The 18,771-nt window shown below is 38.5% G+C and overlaps 1 protein-coding gene across 4 annotated transcripts in view; it reads right to left on the bottom strand.

Moving 5' to 3' along the window:
• col16a1 (collagen, type XVI, alpha 1) overlaps positions 1-18,771 on the bottom strand; it is an 83,531-nt gene that overhangs the window by 51,398 nt on the left and 13,362 nt on the right. For all 4 annotated transcript variants that reach the window (XM_008421598.3, XM_008421597.3, XM_008421599.3 and 1 more), the window contains exons 3-7: positions 11,053-11,121; positions 10,233-10,350; positions 5,123-5,246; positions 4,127-4,408; positions 2,885-2,965 (exon numbers count right to left, since the gene is read on the bottom strand). In XM_008421598.3, the coding sequence (XP_008419820.1) occupies positions 2,885-2,965; positions 4,127-4,408; positions 5,123-5,246; positions 10,233-10,350; positions 11,053-11,121 (674 nt within the window). The remainder of the gene's footprint in view (positions 1-2,884; positions 2,966-4,126; positions 4,409-5,122; positions 5,247-10,232; positions 10,351-11,052; positions 11,122-18,771) is intronic.

The following is an 18,771-nucleotide window of genomic DNA, read 5'->3' on the forward strand; positions in this document are numbered from 1 at the left end:
TCCCATCAACTCTACCTGGCTTCCCTGCCAATTCTGAAGAGAAGCATTCTCATGGAAGAACGCTGTCACCTCCATTATTTCACTGTGGAGATGGGCAGAGAAGAATTTGCAAAATGCGATCCCATCAAAGCACCTTCTTCCAACGTTTTATGTCCCTTGTGGCAAGGGCAAACTGAAATTCTCATGCCTTTTTTCCCCCAATAGTGAATTTCTTCTCGTCGTTGTTCAACGAAAGTCACATTTGTGGAATGGCTCACTAAAAATGGTCTTGTTTATATGCTCTATCTTCCAACAGGAGCTTCTCCACTGTCACTATGGAACTCTTGTCTTGGACTCTATAATAAGATGAGTTCTCGAGACAATTCATTGAGCTCGATTTTAGTAAGGAATATCAGAGTTAAAAGGGCAAGATATAAACGCCTTTTTAAATCCATTAATCATTTCTATTCCTACTTGAGTTTTGTGGTCATAAAATTTCAAAAAGTTCAAAGGAAACCAACATTTTTTGCACGGCCCTGCAGAGTAAAGAAAATTACCAACTGGGTATAATTACAACCAAATGACGCAAATAGAGTGTGGGAATAAAGGTGGCCAGAAACCAGAACACGACAATTGTACAAAAAGTGGTTCATGTTCTCCACTGTGCTAGTTGTCTTTAAAAATACTTCAGTTGCCACAGGTCTACAATTTTTCACACTTGCCTCTCCAGCTCTCAAGCCAAATTTAGCTATTGCTCAGAGGAAGCCTCGCAGCACATGTACAAAGAGCTAAAGTGTAATGGTTTTGTTCTACAAGCCCATGCAATCCATTTTACAGCAGGAAGTCTTCATTGCAGAAGACTTAACTTTCAAACAGCCGAGGGAGCATGCGTCCCGCCCTTTTTGACGTCCGACTCCTTCAAACTCATTTGGCATAAGAAGGCACAAACACAAAGGTAATAAAACCCCGGAGAATTATGTTGGAAAGAAAGCAGACTAGGAGTTAAAGAGTTTTCAGCTCAAAAACAAACTCCTGAAGTGGATGATTGCCATTCTCCTCATACCTGAGCAGGCTGCCGTTCTGTTGTTAATCAAATGAATCTGTTTCCAATTTAATAAGTCTTTGGAGGTGTGCAAACAAAAACCTAAAGACAGAGAAGAAAGAAATCGAGCGGACGGGCAAGAAACGATCGAAACGGTGCGGAATATATTATTAAAGCCCTTTGCTGTGGCTGGAAGCAAGATGCCTTAAATTAGATTTGTATTCACAGCAAGAACATGTTTTACAATCAACGCTGATGAGACGTAATTACACATTATGTGATTAAATAAATAAATAAATAAATATATAAGTTCTTGAAATAATCTGAAGAACAAATAGTTAGACAACTGTTACAGTATTGTGTTATGTGGATAGCAGTCTTGCTGCATCTTCAATATACAAGGCAACCTATTTTTTTATGTAATTATGACAGAAGCTGGAAGAAAATATAGCAAGTATAGCAACATGAAGACAAACCATTGGTTATCAACTAGAGCAAACCTCAAGAGCAAATCATAAGTTTCCTTATGGTGTTTCATTTAGATAACACACACTCAGCTTTTTGTGCATCTGCTCACTAGAAGCCTTCCAACACCATAAAGAAGCTTTAACAAGTGCCCAGTGAGCATTTTTTTCTGGCTAAAACATTGACTGATTTCAGTTCTTCAATATGAGCAACGGAACTCATATAAATATACAGATTCATAACGCATAGGTATAATTTTAAAATGTTTATTTCTGCTTAGTTTATGAGGGCTTACAGCAAATGTTATATTATTGGAAAATCACTAATACCAATGAAAAGCTTTTCTTAAATAATAAAATGGCATGGTCATGGCCTACACAATCATGTGAAAAGATTGCTGACAGGAGAGCTGTTGTCCTCACACCGTCCACAAGAATTGTAAAGCGACAAATGGTCATCAATATAGAAACTGGTGGCGTTCATAAATACTTTTGCATTATTTCTGCAGGAATATTGGTCTGGAAAAAGTGCACAAGCAGCATGGATGACTGTGGCTGTGAGAGGACTGTAAAGCAAAGCCCATTTTAAAGTTTGCAGGAGGTTCTTAAGGCGTGGACTAGGAGACACATGGCTTACTACTGTCACACTCCATCTATTAATCCACTTCTGAACCAGAGACCATACCAGAGGTGTCTTACCTGGTAAGGAGAGAAAGGACTGGATTGTTGCTCAAGGTGTCCAAAGTAATCTTTTTTTTTTTGTCTGAATTTGTCAGATTGTATTTTTTTTAAATCTAGGTCCCAGAGTCAGGAGAAAAAGAGGAGAGGTGTTAAGCGCAAGTTGAGATCCAGTGTGCTGTTCCCACAGTCTGTAATTATTCAGCTGTGTTTTATGAAGTTTAATGGCCCGTCCACTCTGGAACGTTTTTTTTTTTTTTTTTTTACTTTAACGTTTTTAACCATTTGTGCTCCGTGTTCACACGGCAACAATGCCTTATGGGCCCCTAAAGTTTTTTTCAGAGAGAAAATTTCTCCTACATGTATTCATTTGAACAGTGAAAATGCCTCTTTTGTTAAAACCATTTTTAAAGCTAACCTCTTGTGGAAGCCTTATCACATACTCCATGTTTACCCCACCTACTGGTCTGGGTGAGTAAAAACAGCATTTTGTTTAGGATACAATCTGGGTTTCCTGAACTCTTCAGCAGACTGGTTGGTTCTCAGTGTTTCTCTATTAGACAAAGCCAATACCACACTCAGTTTTAGTCTTCGTTCTGTTAAAGTTCCATTTATATTTCAAACAGCAACATGACTATTCATGTGTAAGGAATAAAAAAATGTCTGCATTGCATTGAATCGGTTTCTGTCATTCACAGGGAGAAAGTATTTCCTGTCTTACCCGAGCGCCGAGGATCTCGCAGCAGGACTCTTCAATTGCAAGCGTTGGGTCACAATACAGCATCACCTGCTGAACATCCATCTGGAGACGAGAGCATGAAAAACCAAGAGAGAGGAGGAAATTACTAACACGGTACTTTGCATTCAGAGCTTCGCGTCCGCAGCTGTATTTCTGCTATAAGTTAAAGCGAGGCAGTAAACATGGCTAAAGGCCAATTAATTTTTCCATTCAAACAAATCATTTGGAAAGCTGTTTGTTGAGAGCTTCACCTGCATGTGTGTACGAGCCATCCTTTCTGCACTTACGAAGCATCTGTTTTGCATTCCGATGAAGGAGCCAAACTGCTTTTCATTAACATTCCTATCTTAATCTTGATTTATTCCATAGTCTTGCTGTAATAATCAAATTCAAATAAGACTGCCGCACATTAAGAAAATGCACATATCTCGCATAATCACATCAATAACTCTATTTAATATAAACGTGCATTGTGTGCTTTAGTAATGTGTGGCAAGGGATTTTATTGTTGTGTAGCGTACAAATGAGTTATTCCGTGCTCCTGTAAACTCATCAGGAGAAACACTTTTTTTTACGTCTTTTCTTCTCACACAAACATCTGATAAAGGTAGCGATCTGTTTAAATTATAACATTGGTTAATACACTGAACACCTGCCAGTCACCGGACATCAAATTTAACATAGAGCCTTAAGAATTCAATTGATCTCTCTCTGTTTTTTAAAGCTTGGAAGAATGTTGTGTTTAGTGGAAGTAAAGTAACTTTTCAAGCATATCCAAAACCCATAAACCTTTGTCACGTTTTGTCACTATACAAAAATATCTTCAGTGACGTGGTAAATCAACACAAAGTTGTGCGTAGTTGTGAAGTTAAACTAAAACATAAACATGAAAAGTAGGATTGACATTTTTAGTCAAAAACCATCAATTGAAATTCACCTCGAATGTGTGCTTCCCAACACCTGTAACTTTTATTTTTTAGGTTTAGAGTCTTCACAAATTGAAACAGGAATTTTGAAAGTTTCTCTGTACTTGGAAAATAACATTACTTTATTTTTAGGGTTGGTTGGTTGGTTATTAGAGGAAAAAAAATAGTAGATCTTAGCCCACAACAAAACATATTATTAGCCCTAAAAGGTAAAGGTTTATAATGCATTCTCCTGCAGTCAACCATTAAATTTCCATTCAGATCTTATTGTAGGAGGTTTTGGAGAAGTTATTCTCACCTGCACCGGTCCGGCATCTGAGGCCCGAACACCCAGCAGTGTGTGTCCATCGGTCTGCAGGACGCCTCGGGGCTCCAGGGGCTTTGTCTCGATGGAGTTGCAGTCAACGTGAAGGGAGACGGCGTCGCGTTGCACGCTGAGGGCCAGCTTGTGCCACTGGAGGTCCGTCAGGGCTTCAACGCCTTCGCCGTTAAAGACGCAGCTCACCAGCTCGGCCTCGGGGTCGGCAGCCCTGGCTCGCAGGGTCAGGGTGCCGTCGGGGGCGCTGAAGTCCACTGAGAGCTTCAGTTAGGGAGAAAGGGAGTCGGTTATGAAGGGGTAAGAAGTTAAACGCTACATAAAAACGTATTGTTTCTCGAGTTATCTCGAGTTGAACAAAGAATAATTTGCACACGTAAATAGAAGCAAGTGGCGTCACAGAACGACACATCAAAGACGAGGTAGTAAAGGAAGGCATTAATTACGCACACAAGAAGTGCAGCCAATCAATCACAACTAATGAGGCAACTTAGCCTCCATCCATCATACACACTAAGCATTTAAATCTGGCCTCAGACTCGTAGCGATTATCGAGACTCGGAGGGACTCCAGTGCTTCATCATGGAACACATATGAATAATAATGAAGGTGAATGAAAGACGAGAGCTGGAGATGATTGAGGTAGGACGGACAAAAAGAAAGAGAAAGTTGGAGAGAGAGAAAGAAAGGGTTGCCCAATGACAAATAAGGCAGGACAAAAGGCAAATGGGATGAAAGGGTGGAGAGAATTGAAAAGATGTCGCGTGAGCGGGAAAAAAAATAAAAAATCGAAAGGGAAAGTGGATGACTATGCAAAAAGTGATGAGAGGGTCACAAAAAAGAAAGACGCGGAAGAAAAGTTAGACGATTAAAAGGTGAGCGATCGATGGATAGTGTATAAACGAGAGAGGGGATGTGTGGCGACAGGAGGAAAGAGGGCTGTTGCGGAACAACGAGAGCGTGTGAAGCAAGCAGTACCTGTGGATATCCCTGCTGATCCGATATCTGAAAGAGGTAGCCGGTGTCCCTCAGTGCAGACTTTTTCAAAGCCAGGGTGAAGATCAACGTGAACTCGTCAGGTAAGCCGTGAGGGAACACTTGACTGGAACACGGAAGTTAGGAAACGTCAGATACGTGACGATTGCCAGCTAATTGAAATCATTCAGTAAAACAAAATACACACATCAATGCCTACTTTTATTTCCCAAAAAAATATTTCATTTCAGTATTAGCTGGGAATGTTTTTAAAACATATATAAGTATAAAACACTTTACATTAACACATGAAAAAAACCCAGATCATTTATATTCTTCACAATAATGATAATCAATGACAATTTTGTCTTTCCATTTACCCTTCAGACATTATTTAGCTTGATCTCAAGGAGTTACTTTAGACAAAAGACAGTTTGAAGTAAAATTTCTAAGCAACCTACTGAACAAATCAATAAAATAATTTGTAAATTTATGAAAAACGTGAGTTTTTTAGCAGCTCTGTAGTTCAACACTATGCAGCTGTTTGTATTCTCAAACAGAAAGGATTTTTTAAAATATATATATACACTGTTTTTCAGACATTCTGTTGGCCTGGTTTTGAATTATATCCGTAAAGCACAATGCAAAGCCGGTGTGTGTGACCCCTTGGCATTAATTTTCATAGCAGAAAGAGTCCGGCGGGCTTCATCCTTCGGTTTCAGTCAAGGGCATCTAAGATCACAAATTCAAAACACACACACACACACGCACACGAGCACACACAAATACAATCCATACAGGTGTGTGGGTATATTGAGAGATGAGGGTTTCACGATGGAGCCCAGTGAAATGTCTCCTCACTGAGACGGTAAAAACTTTGAAATATTCTCCCTTGCTCTATTTCACTCCAACTCTTTCCCTTTGCACGCACACAGAATTGTTGATGCTGGCAGCTGGTCTCCCACTCCTAGAAGTTGGGTGACGTTGATTTATGAGCGAGGTAGGATCCTAGGGAAAACAGGCAAGTACGAGACGTCAAAACAAAGAGAAGATGAGTGGGGGGGAAAAAAGGTGAGAAGGAGAAAACACTGAACAAAAAAGAGAAGAAAGAAGACAAAGAAGGACAGAGAAGTACAATTTTTTTTTAAATACATTGAGGGACCAAATAAATGCACAGGAGTTTTGGCTTTTCATAATTAAAGAATGTGGGTGGAAAAGCTGATGACGAAAAGATGGAAAAAATGTGACAGAAAGCGCCACAGACAAGACAGAGAGAGGAGAAAGAGAAAAAGTCGTGCTCAGAACAGAGTTGTTTTGCTGTCGATTAGAGATATGAGCTGCAGGGCACAAAACCACTCAGAAAAACTATCGACTTTTTTTTTTTAGTTGGAAGTGCTGAAACATGGCCTGTTACATTCAGGGTCATTATAAAAAATAAAAATAAATAAATAAATAAAAACATTAAATCTCAGAAACCCAGAAACAGACAGACATACGCTCTGAGAAGAGATTACCCAGAATGAATCAGACGGACTCAGATTTCAGGGAAACTTGCATCTTCCTCTCTTGTTTTAGTAAAAAAGAGCCACAGGAGAGGAGAACAACAGAGGAAATATGATAATAAAATGGTAGATCCCATTCTTAAGAACCGGATATTAACTGGGGAGGTACATCGACACCCGTATGCAGACTTCTTAAGTGTGCTTGGATCCACTGCTTGCTGTGGCTGAGGTCTCTGTATCCTAGTGCTTCAGTCAGAGCTAACCAGGAGGAATGTTAAACAGCGAGTACCTGACACATGAAAGAAGCGGACTCGGTTTGAAAGGGACAGCTGACAAATGCCTTTACATGCCGTAGGTTTTCCCTGTTGCTAGAATGCTTTGTGTTTCTTTCCGTTGTGAAATTTAAACAAATTACAAACACCTAATCTGTAGCAGGGTCCTTGCGCTATTTCCGTCATGGTGCACAGCTCTCAGGATGGATGAGTGGATGTTTTTGATATAAATGAAATTACAGTGAGTCAGCTGTTTGTGAAGATGCCTTCAGTTATCACCTAATCAGCTATTATCCTAGCTTCATGAAATATCTTTAACTGGCTTAAAACCATCACACTCAGATTATTAAAAAATAAACCTAGACTTAGCCAAATATGAATTTGCTGAAAACTGAAATCCCTGTGGTGAGATTTGACTTGTGTCTTCAATGTCACTTAACAAAAGTGAAAAACCTCGAGAACTGAGTAAGATATAAAGACTAATGAAGGACGTTGAGTTTTCCTTAATCTTATTCAGTTCTTGATGCAATCAATTTTTTCATTTATTTTTATTGTTTCTGTAGTCCTTTCTAAGTCATAGCAAGCATATTTAATTGCATCATTAGCTTTCTTCTAGTCAGGTAACTGTTCTTTGTCATCTGTTCGAAATGTGGATGTAGGGGAAAACAGGGCCAAGACTGAAACCAAGCCAACACATCCCTCTCCATTTCATCCCAGTCCAGAAGGGATATGCAATTTCTCCAACATTTTCTGGATCTATCCAGAAAGTCTCCTCCCAGCCGAGCGTAACAAAACATAAACAAATAAAATTGAGGCATCCGAAAAACTTCGTAATCAGCTGCCAAAGCTGTCAGAGCTGAGTTTTAATATTTTCTAAAGGACAATATGCCCTCCATGGGAACTTAAAGTAGAGTTAATCTGTCTCTAAGGTGAGCTCAACAACCATACAGACGAGGCTCATTTCTGCCACCTTCGTATGGTTTTTTTCTTTAGTACATAATCCATGTCTAATGACTGCAGGCAAAAGTCAGAACATAGATAGACAAGTGAATTAAGACCTACACTTCCAGACTCCACTTGTTGTTCATCACAACACACCAGTGCAGCACCTTGACACTTCAATGGTCCTCTCCCTCAAACAGGAATTCACCGGTATTGACTCCTAAAGTGTTGGGTAACAGTTGCATTTACCCTAGTAAGATGGAGCTGTGTTGCTCTTTTTTTGTTTTATTTTGTGTGGTTTTTTTTTTTCAATGCCCCCCTTGTTAGTTCCTGTCATGAATAAATCCATACTCACCTTGCCTGCAACAATGTCTAACAGGAAACACTGACTAACAGCTGAAAGAAACTGTCGGTCTGATCTTCCACGATCAGAAACGGCCCGGTCTGATGTGAGGCGTTTATGAAGCGCAGTCAAGTTCTGCAGTCAGTATGGGTCTCACAACCTGCCCACTGGCTCTTCATGCTAAAATCCCTGCCTTGGAAGCCTTGGAAGCCTGCCATTGTGATGGTTATAGGATCCTTTTCTGCAAGACTGCTGTAGTCGTCTCTCATATAACACAAGCGGCTGAGCACTGGTGTCATGTCATTCATCTCTTTACTGAGCGTTGCCATTATTGTGCAGTCTCAGGCCCGGGTAAGTCAATTCTCATCCTATTATCCTGTCATAGAGACTGCACTCTGAAAGAATAGGTGGAGAGCATCATGGCTTTTCCTTTCTTAATTATATACATATACATGGAAAAAAAAATTAAGAGACCACATAAAATTACCAGTTTCTCTGATTTTACTTTTCATAGGCATATGTTTGAGTAAAATGAACATTGTTCTTTTATTCTATGAACTACTTTAATTCTACGTTTCCGAAATTTCGAGCAAACATTTTGTATTTACTTGCAGAAAATGAGAAATGGTCAAAATAACAATTAAGACGCAGTGCTTTCAGACCTCAAATAATGCAAAGAAAACGAGTTCATATTCATTTGGAAACAACAATGCTAATGTTTTTACTCAGGCAGAGTTCAGAAAGCAATATTTGGTGGAATAACAAGGAGGTTTTCGGTGGGGTTCAGTGCAGTGGGCTCTTAATTTTTGTATGTATGTGTAATAAAGACAAATTTATCTGAGGCAGCAAAACCTCAAGAAACAAAACAAAATTCAGTGAAACGTACATGAAAAAGACGTAGCGCGGCCTTTCTGTGCTCTCCTCGTATGCTTGAGAGCAAAACAAAAACATCTTGAAATGTTGTTCTTCTGCCACACAGATTCTGGTTTCCCAAGAGGTGACAGAGTTCTGTGCGTGTTTTCTCCCTCCTTTCGCAAGAAATACTTCTCTCTGAGATTTTGACAAATAATATTTGTGACTCTTAAGATGAAAAGTAAAACAATGTTTCACGTGAAAAATGTGTTGTGTAGGCAGATTCATCTTCAAGCGAGTTCACACATCACATCGAAACACAGAGAGATAAAATACTTCAAGCTCTGAGCTGACCCATTTGGCAATTTCTAAAAAAAATAAAAAATAAAAAAATAAAGTGCTTTATTATTGGGGAGTATAACATTAAAATTTTATGGAAAGTACAAAGAAGGAAAAAAAAAGACCAAAGAACAAAACCCTTAAAAGCATTTGTCAACTCTACAAGTAACCTCTGAGTAAAAAACCTTTAAATGTATAAAGACATAGCTACACAGAAAGGAAGCCACATGCTGCTGGATTTTTAATGACTAAAAATTGTGCTCAGAAAACAAGTTCAGAACATGTTCTAAAATGCAGCTCCATAATCCTCACCCTGATAAATCTTTTTTCTGTTTTTTTTTTTTTTTTGGGGGGGGGGCTGGCAACTGCAACATGCCTACTAATTAAGATATCACTCCTACAGATTCTGCCAAGGCAAGAAAGGATGAAATTTCATTATGCAAGCTTGTTTTAATGGCAGAGATGTGGTTAAATCCAAAGAAATAAAAAATAAAATAAAACAGTGTGCTCTGCCAGTAACAGTGGTAATTTTGGAAACTCAATCAGCGTCTGGCCAGCGTTTCTTGCTTCTTCATGTAATAACCCTTAGACAGCGCTGACATGGGGAAGTTCACAAGCCGATACGGCTAAAGGGTACATTCAGACGGATGTGAAAAAGAGAAAGCCTGTCAAACACTGTGCCCACACATTGTGGGAAATCTTGCACATAATTTAACTTTTATACTCTTTCCCTTCCACTTAAATCTGAACAAAACATATTTGTGCAGGGTGAATTCCCCTGTTGGGGAAAGGAAGCAAAGCAGTGAAGAAGACAAAAAAAAAAAAAAAGGATAGAGAGAGAGAGAGATAAACAACGGACTTACTCGCTGGGGCGCAAGAGTGACGCCTTGCCAAGGCGTAGGATGACAGAACCTCGGGGGTTGCGGAGCTTTCTGACATCGGTGTCTTTGAGCAAGGAGAATCGCCTCACCAAATTAAAACCTGGTGTGGGAGAAGTTCATCAGTAGGCAAAAATAGAATAAAAGTCAGATGGTTGTTGCATTGGGCAAAATACGAACTGAACATATCAATGCTTTTCTCAGTAAAGATTATTAGAATACTCCTGACATAATGTCCAGATATTATGGGTGAATATTACGACAAATAAGTTCAAAACTAGGTTGTTTATAATAAGATGGGAGGACAAGAGAAAGAACTATTGAATAGATAAAAAGAATGAGATGTAAAAAAAAAAAAAGTATAGCAAGGACATATATAAACTCTGCTGGTACTTAGAAATAAATCCTGTTCCTCATTAATGGAATTTAACATCAAATGCTTTAGTCTTGACTGATCTTTACAAAGGTTTCTCGTTACCAAGCTGTCCCAAAAGAATGATAGCCATGACAGGTTAAAGAGCTACAGTATCTTCGGACGTTTGATACTGTGTAGTCAGATAACAAACTGCGGAAAGTTTTTGTATTTAACCGTGAAGTGTAAATTCCAAAACATTTCACATAACTTAATTTTCAGGGCCTATTTATTGTAATTTCTCGTATTCAAAAACTACTTGGGTTAATTTCGGCATACAGTGTGAATTTAAAGTCAACAGTACCATTGAAATCTGTTCACTGAAAGAAACATCAATATGTTCGATACTCGTTTTACCCTCTCAGTATGGGTACATAAGCTTGTCCAATTCACCAGTAATGTTTTGCCTGGCCGTCCGAGGAAACTTCCACTCAGCCACTTGTAAGGACGGGCATTGTACACCTGCGGTAACAAACAAAACATCAAGCGTCAAAAAACAGCCGCAGAGGTAAAAATCCCTAAAATGTCCAGCATTTGTTAGATGTGGAAAAAAAAAAAAGAAAGTTGTCTGACAACAAATGCCAAAAGAAACCATCAACACATCTTTCTGAGTGATATGGACAGAGCTTGTGAGCGTGAGTGAACTGGCAACTTCAAACATAAATTTGAGTGGAGCTTGAAATATTTATCAAGAAAGAAAGATGGAAGGAGCTGTTGGGGGTGAAAGTGAGTTAAAAGTGTAAAAAAAAAAAAAACAGACAGGCCAATGAAATGAAGGCAAAGCTGTGCAGAGTGGAACACAACCTGATCTGACAGGTTGTCTAGCACCCAGCTTGTCTGTCGCGGCAGCCTCATTTTGATGGACGTGTTCTCACCCCGTTGGGGGAGGTTGCAGAGTAAAGTGTTGCCTGTCAGAGCAGCCCGACTGACTGCAGGGGGTAAGAGATGTAAGATTTTTAGAAAAACCACAACTTGTAAAGGTAGACGTGGACCCTCTGAAACACTGTGATCCACGGTTAATTGATCTCTTTGGGGCCAAGGACAGTGGCCCTGAGCCAAGCTATCAAGCATGGTTTTTTTATTTTTTTTATTTGCTCCCTAAAAAAAAAAAAATCTGGCGCAGATGGAACAATGTGACAACCTAAAATAAAACAGAACTGTTTTCTCTAGGCTGTGTTCACATCAACAATCATTTGGGTCAATAAGGTTTCTGTGCATACCACTAGTGAAAGGGTTGGATATTAATGATCCCAAAGGTTGTTGTTTTTTTTTTCTTAGAGTTTTACATTGTTAACAAAGTTGTTGCTGTAAAAAAGTCAAATCTTATTGTTATCTTTTGCCTTCTGGTTAGAAATCAAAGTGCTGCAGGTTGCACCTACCAATTTTATTGAAAAGTCCAAGAAGAAGAAGAAAAAGAAGAAGAAAAACAACAACAACAAGCAGCCCATTTCAGTCTCTAGGATTAGCCATCAGACTTAACAGCTTTCAGGGCCAACTAGAGTAAATGAAGACACACAGTTTTAACCAGATATTAACTGGTTATACATGTTCAACAGAATATTGTATTAAAAATGTAGAATGTTAAAGAAAGCATTTCCATGGTCAAAATAATTTTAAAAAGTAGCTTATTTACAGAAATTTAGATTTGTGAGTATGTTTGCGTTCTCTGTTTGCACTTTTGCATTTTATACATCTATCATGCAAGCTTTAAATCAGAGATCTGACTTAGTTTTTCATCTTCCCAGTTCTTCCTTATTCAAATAGACTTTTTTGGGGTCTCTAGCCTGATACAATTCTACAAGGTCAATTTCTGGTTTAAGCCAATTTGAACAAGACAGCCTTACATCATGTCATCGTTGTTAGATATAAAGAGAATCACTGACAGCAAAGTACTCACTAAGAAAAACAGAACAACCACCTCATACTTCTGACACTCCCTTCACTATGCATTATGGAAGAAGATTTTTTTTTTTTTTCCCCAGAAAAGATACATTTTCGGTCTTGAACAAGCAGACATTCTGTTACAGAGGGCCAACAACTATACCTTTGATTTGTGACAGCTGACTTCACATCAACAAGCGTTTAGCTTGCGCGAGTATGATTCGATTATTAATATTTTAAGTTTCACCGCTTGTCGTCAGTTCTGCTCATCTGGGCTTCCAAGTAGCAAAGACAGTGTTTCAAAGCGAAGCACACGTCATCCTGTGTGAAGGGACAATCTGTCATTTTCTTATTGCCGTCTACGAGTACAAATCACGGCGTGAAAAAAATACCTATCAAACAGTAAATCCGGCTTGACGTCTGATCATTAGACGGAGTCAGGGCATCAGATAGAGGTTTGAAGTCTTCTGAGCCGCAGAACTCACACACAGTATATCTGAACTATCCTGAAAAACATTCTGTCAAATCAGCCCAAAATGCAGCCTAAATGCACAAAATATATCCCCATGCATTTTTTCTTTCACATCACTGATCCACAGATTTATTTATTTTTCTTAAGTAAAGATGCACCAAGATCTACCTTCTGTTGCTCTGTTTTCTTATTTTTTTTACATAACAGTCTTCTCTTTTTGCTTTTTTCGTCACCCCCCTATTTCCATCTGTCAAAGAGAAGATGAAGGATCTGCCAGACACAGGGTTATTCTGGCTGAAGGTAAAAGCGGGTGGCACAAAAAGTTAAACAAGCTAACAGATAAGGAGGAATGGAAACAAATGACAGCAGAGAAGATGGAAATGGAAAAAAGTCTTTACACCTTAAAACATGAAGACTTTTTTTTTTAAAACCCTGGTGTTCTGATTTGTGATGAAGTCATTAATAGCCAACAGGGGTAAATCTGTACAGGAACCAGTCATTTGTGAGGGAGCTTATATTTTCTAAGCCTTCTGTTGATTTTTGTTGGTCTTATGATACGTCAAGCTAAACAGCAGTGAGCTGCAAGCATTTAGGAACCTGCTCTTGCAAAAATTAGAGTAGACATATTTCATAGCAACCAGCTTAAGATTTCTTAAGGAGAAGGTAGCAAAGTGACAATACAGTAGAGTTTAATATTTTAGCTAATTTAATTGCTAAATTGTATGATGTTAGCATATTTTAAGGGTGCTGACTTGCTAGCTTAATGATTTAGCAGACTGGGCAGTTAAAAAAAAGGTGTCGCTGAAGTAGATGAAATACAAACAACCTTATAAGCAAACAATGTTAAGCTTTACCTTTAAGCAAATATGATTCGATATTGGGAATTAGTAATACATTCAATAGACAGGCCACATGTTTTGTACAGAAAGTAAGCAAAAGGGACAATGTTTTAATTTCTGCCAATATAATTAAATCAAACTTTCCCTTTTAAAAGCAAAAGCTTAATAATTTCTGGTTTCTAGTTTTTTGGTAATTTTATGGTAAATTATGTTTTTCAAACCCCTTGAATGCCAATTAAATCTCTTATGGAGTTTGATAATATATGGGAGATAGTTTGAGATAATATATATGGATTTATTCTATGTTGTGTGAGTGAATACACATTAAAGTTCATTTAATGAGATGCCAGAAATGTGCCAGAATTTTTTTTTTTTTTTCTGGCTGCATGGAGGATACCGCAGTGTCTCGTTCCACCTTCTCCATCTGTTGCTGAGAAAGACTTATCGGTTCCACAGCTTTCACGTTACCAGAAAGGTAATGTTGGCCAAAAATAAATATTATACATCACTAAAAAAAAACTGTCAGCCCGTGATATTTTAGCAACAGTTGCAATCATTGTCACTTTTTTCTTTTTTTTTATCATTAAAACTGTTTCAATCATGTTTGACATTTTTGTGTTAATCGTTTGCGTAAGTACTTGGAGACTGAAAAATGAATCTTCTTTTCTCAAGGTTATCACACCTTGAAGATCTCCCAAAGATTAATGCACACAAAGCGATAGAACTGTCGACGTCCCTTTGCTTCATCCAAGTAATCCTCTTCTCTAACACAATCACGTCGTGTGTTTTGAAGATCCACACAGGTTAAGGTGATGTGGACCCTCGTTTATAATCACTCATTACATACATGTGTATTTGATGATCTCATGATAATGTTTGTGCTCCATGAACACCTTTACTCCAACAATTGGACATCCAAAAACATCTTAATTACGACAGTTTCTTTTTTTTGTGTGCTTTTCTTTTTTTAAGGTTTGCATAAATGTTATGTTTTTACCCACAGATTCCATCAAAATTTAGCGTAAAATCAATCCAAACCAGCTTTAACACAATTATTGATTTTGTTTTTCTTGCCAACATGTCATCTTTTAAACCACAAATTAATATTGTTTAGACAGAATCCAACATTGTCTTTTCTATTGTCTTTTCTACATATGTTTAATGAACATTTGCTCAGAAAGATTGACCTGATTGGACCTGGCCATCCCTCAGTTAATTAGCTTCTGTGGGTATGCCAACCAAAGCAAAAACAGAACAGATTAGAACTGCAATCAATAGTGGTTGTTGTGATGAAATACTCTTCTTGTGAATGTTTATTGCTGTACATTGGAAACTATGCTTTGACACAGTTGTTTGCTTGGGTGGATATGTTTAGATCCTACCGGTCTTCATTCTTACACTAGGAACCAAATTAATAGCCTCTTCTTAACAGACAGTTACTCCGAGTGAAGGTAGAAAAGCGCTAATTCCACATAAATCAAAGGCTAAAACATATTTTGGGGACTTTCACAGCATTAAGCAGTTTGGCAGAGGACGCGCCACATTCTTTGAACCCCATTTCCCCTCAAGCAGTGATCAAGGCAAAGCTTTTGCTTGTTGACAAGCTAATTAGCACAAAGTTTGAGCGGTTTTGCCAGCATCCTGCTAGTAGCTGCATGTAGCCTTGAAAAGATTTGGGCGATTTTGGCTCATTTCGACCTCCTCTTTGATGGGTTGTGTTCAAGCCTTGCCAAAGCAGGTAATGATGCTACACTGGCAGTCGTTCAGTAAACTGCTGAGTGCCACCCCGCCCCCACGCCTCAATCCCATAAGTCTTTCTTGCCAATTTTTAAAAACTAATCTTGACATTACATCTTTAGAGGGGTAAAATACCGTTTTTTGATGTTCCCTCACTTAGCTTGGACAGCGCACAGGTTAAACAAGTCAAGTGAGAGTACGTTTGAAAGATTAGAGGTCTGAATCCTAGAGTGATTTTTTTAGTTAGTGATTGAGGGTTTTTTTTTTCTTGGTCGAATTAAGGATAATAATAATAATAATAATAATAATAATAATAATAATAATAATAATAATAATAATAATAATAATAATGCGCCTTTCTGGACACCCAAGGTCACCTTGACATGAAAACAAGCAAGTTATAAAATACATACCGGTAATAAAAAACATAAAAACACAAACAAGATTTATAAGACAGTACAAAGATAATTAAAGGTTGTATGCTAGTTCAAACAAATGGGTTTAGTTTGGACTTAAAATATTGCAAATGATTTTCATTTGCATATTTTGCCTACATATTTGCCTACATATTTGCATATTTTTCCAAAGGATGGAAAAATACAATAGAAAACGGACAATTTAATAATTATCCTGTTATCATAATGTTGTCCATTCTCTATTTCTCGCTTCATTTTGTGTTGTTTCATCCTTCATTCTTTGGTTTCTTGTATCCTTGCTTCCTTTTTCATGTTCTTTTCCCCCACTGCCCTCCCTCCTTCCCTTCCTTTGTCAGTCCTCTCAGTGTATACTGTCCCTCTTTGTGCTATTCTTTTGTTCCTTCCCTCATTCCTGCTTTCTTTTTGTCTTCACTTTCTAGTGTCTTTCTTCCCGTTCATTCATGTCTACTTCCTTCCTGGAGCTTTTCTCCATTTCCCTTATTCCCCGCTTCCTTGTGTCTTTCCTGCCTAGTGTGCTTTCTTTCCTCAGTCCCTACTTCCTTGTGCCCTTCCTTCGTAATTAATGAGGCCATCTCATTTGTGTGTCTTCCTTTCCTTGTGCCCTGCTCAATGAATCCTTTCTTCCCATTTTCTCATCCTTCTTATCCCCCTCCTCCATCCTTCTCCACTTTTGTTATTTCCTTACATTAATTTCATTTATCCACTAAAAAACTAGAATTTGAGCATGTCTCTTTTATTGCTCTAAATATTAAAAGTTACCACGTGTGTAAGAGGTCAAAAGTGCATTCAAAGTCTCCGTTTTGGTACTTATTCAATAAACTTTAAAAGTGGAATTCTTAGATAATTGGGCTGTGCCGCTGATCTGCAGGAAGCCAAAGTGTATAGAAAAGTCTTCCACGCTTGAATCTGTTCAGGCAAATGCAGCATATGGTAAAAGAGAGAGGCATGCTCGGTGAGGTGGCGGGCGATGCAATAAAATAAATACCACGTTCAACAATTTAAAAACGAAAAGCAGAAGGGGATCGACAGCGTGAATCTGACTTGCCCCCCTGACTCTTGAACTAATGGCACAGTCGACGGGGAACATTCCTGTTTTTTTTTTTTTTTATTCATTTATTTTTTTCAGCAGCACAGAGGACTGGAAAGGCTTTAAACGCAGCACTCCAGGGCGATGAGCTCACTCGTTTTTTCCCCTTGTATGCCCCTTACATGCTTTCAGTTTAAACTCACAAGCTCACATGAATACAGGCTGACTCATCACACAGATTTACATGCCTTTGACATCAATATAGTTTAACAAATGAGATTAAGTTCTTACGCGTAACGTCTACGAACCCTTGTGCCTGTTTACGTGAGTATTTACATAGAGTTAAGTGAAACTGGCACAGGGTTAAAATATACTGAATGTGACTCACAAATCCATAGAGTAAAAATAGATGTGAAAAGGTCTGTTTCTAACTCATGCTGTATGCCATTTACTGATCAAATTTATGCACCGCGCTCTGGGTGGGATTTAATGTTAAATTCTTTACTGCCGAGGTAATCAAATATGAAAAGTGCCAGGCTTTAGAGCACCTTATCGCGAAGACGTGATGTTCAAGGATCACTTATTCAACGGTGTTCACGGACTAAGGATAGCTCTCTAACCATTTTATGTGCGTCTTCCCCTTAGCTGGAATTTAAACTGAGATACCAGAAAATGAACGTTCAAAGTTACACAGATCAATAGTTTTATGTTAAAATAACTCCACATCTAACCTGACTGGATATCAGTGGGCGAAACCATGGGGAGAAAACTAAAACGCATGTCTGCAGTTTCTGCTAGTTCTCTGATTTACTGTCAAGTGCAGGGCACACACTTATTGGTGATGTATGGCAAGCACTACACAGGCGACAATAGTTACCATTCAAAGGTAAATTGTTTTTCCGATTTTTGTTTAACTTGGATCTTGGGGCTTTGTGAAGACCAAACCAAACCAGAAACTGGAAGGCAGAAAAATACATTCAGCAGCATTGTTAGCTTAGATACTCTGGCTCTGTGAAACAGCTGTTAGCTGAGAGTACTGCCAAATCGACTTCATAAGCTTTTAACGTTGGGTGGTCTTTGAAGAATTAAATAAAACACAGAACAGAGTAAAAGATGAACTTCTTCAGGCAAAGGCCATGTTGACCGAGCGTGACAGACCATGATAGAGAAAGTGCCAGTTTCTCACCACATGATGAGTCCTCCTTCACAACAGAAAACATCTATAGAGAGATGTTGACTGTATTTTTTTTAAGATATACTAGCATGTTTAGCCAAAAAAAAAAAAAAAAACATTCATGTATGCCAGTTTTTAAAACCACATTTGCAATTTTTAATCTCTGTTCTTGCTTCTGACTGCCTCACCGTCTTTAACTTCTGTTCTGACAAACGAGGCTATTAGAATTCACTAGCACCAGACAGCACACAGTTTTTCTGTGGCTAACACAAAGACAGGAGGAAACAGACACAAACCAAATCAATACAGAAATCTTTCTCCTTCCTGCTGCGCAAACTGTCTGATGCGCCATCGAACAGTCACTTTCATCATCCGGCTCGACTTTCGAGTACAGGTTATACTTAAATCTGCTTTCTGGCAACAAAGTAATCAAATTACAGCTTAATTTGGATTTGGATGATTTAGGGAAGCAGGGATACTGTGTGCGTGCGTGCGTGCGTGTGCGTGTGTGATGCTTCCCGAGACAAAATGTTGAATGAAAAGCA

Source organism: Poecilia reticulata, chromosome 11 (genome assembly GCF_904066995.2).
Source record: "Poecilia reticulata chromosome 11, P_reticulata-male-v2, whole genome shotgun sequence".
In the NCBI taxonomy this organism is placed as follows: Eukaryota; Metazoa; Chordata; class Actinopteri; order Cyprinodontiformes; family Poeciliidae; genus Poecilia; species Poecilia reticulata.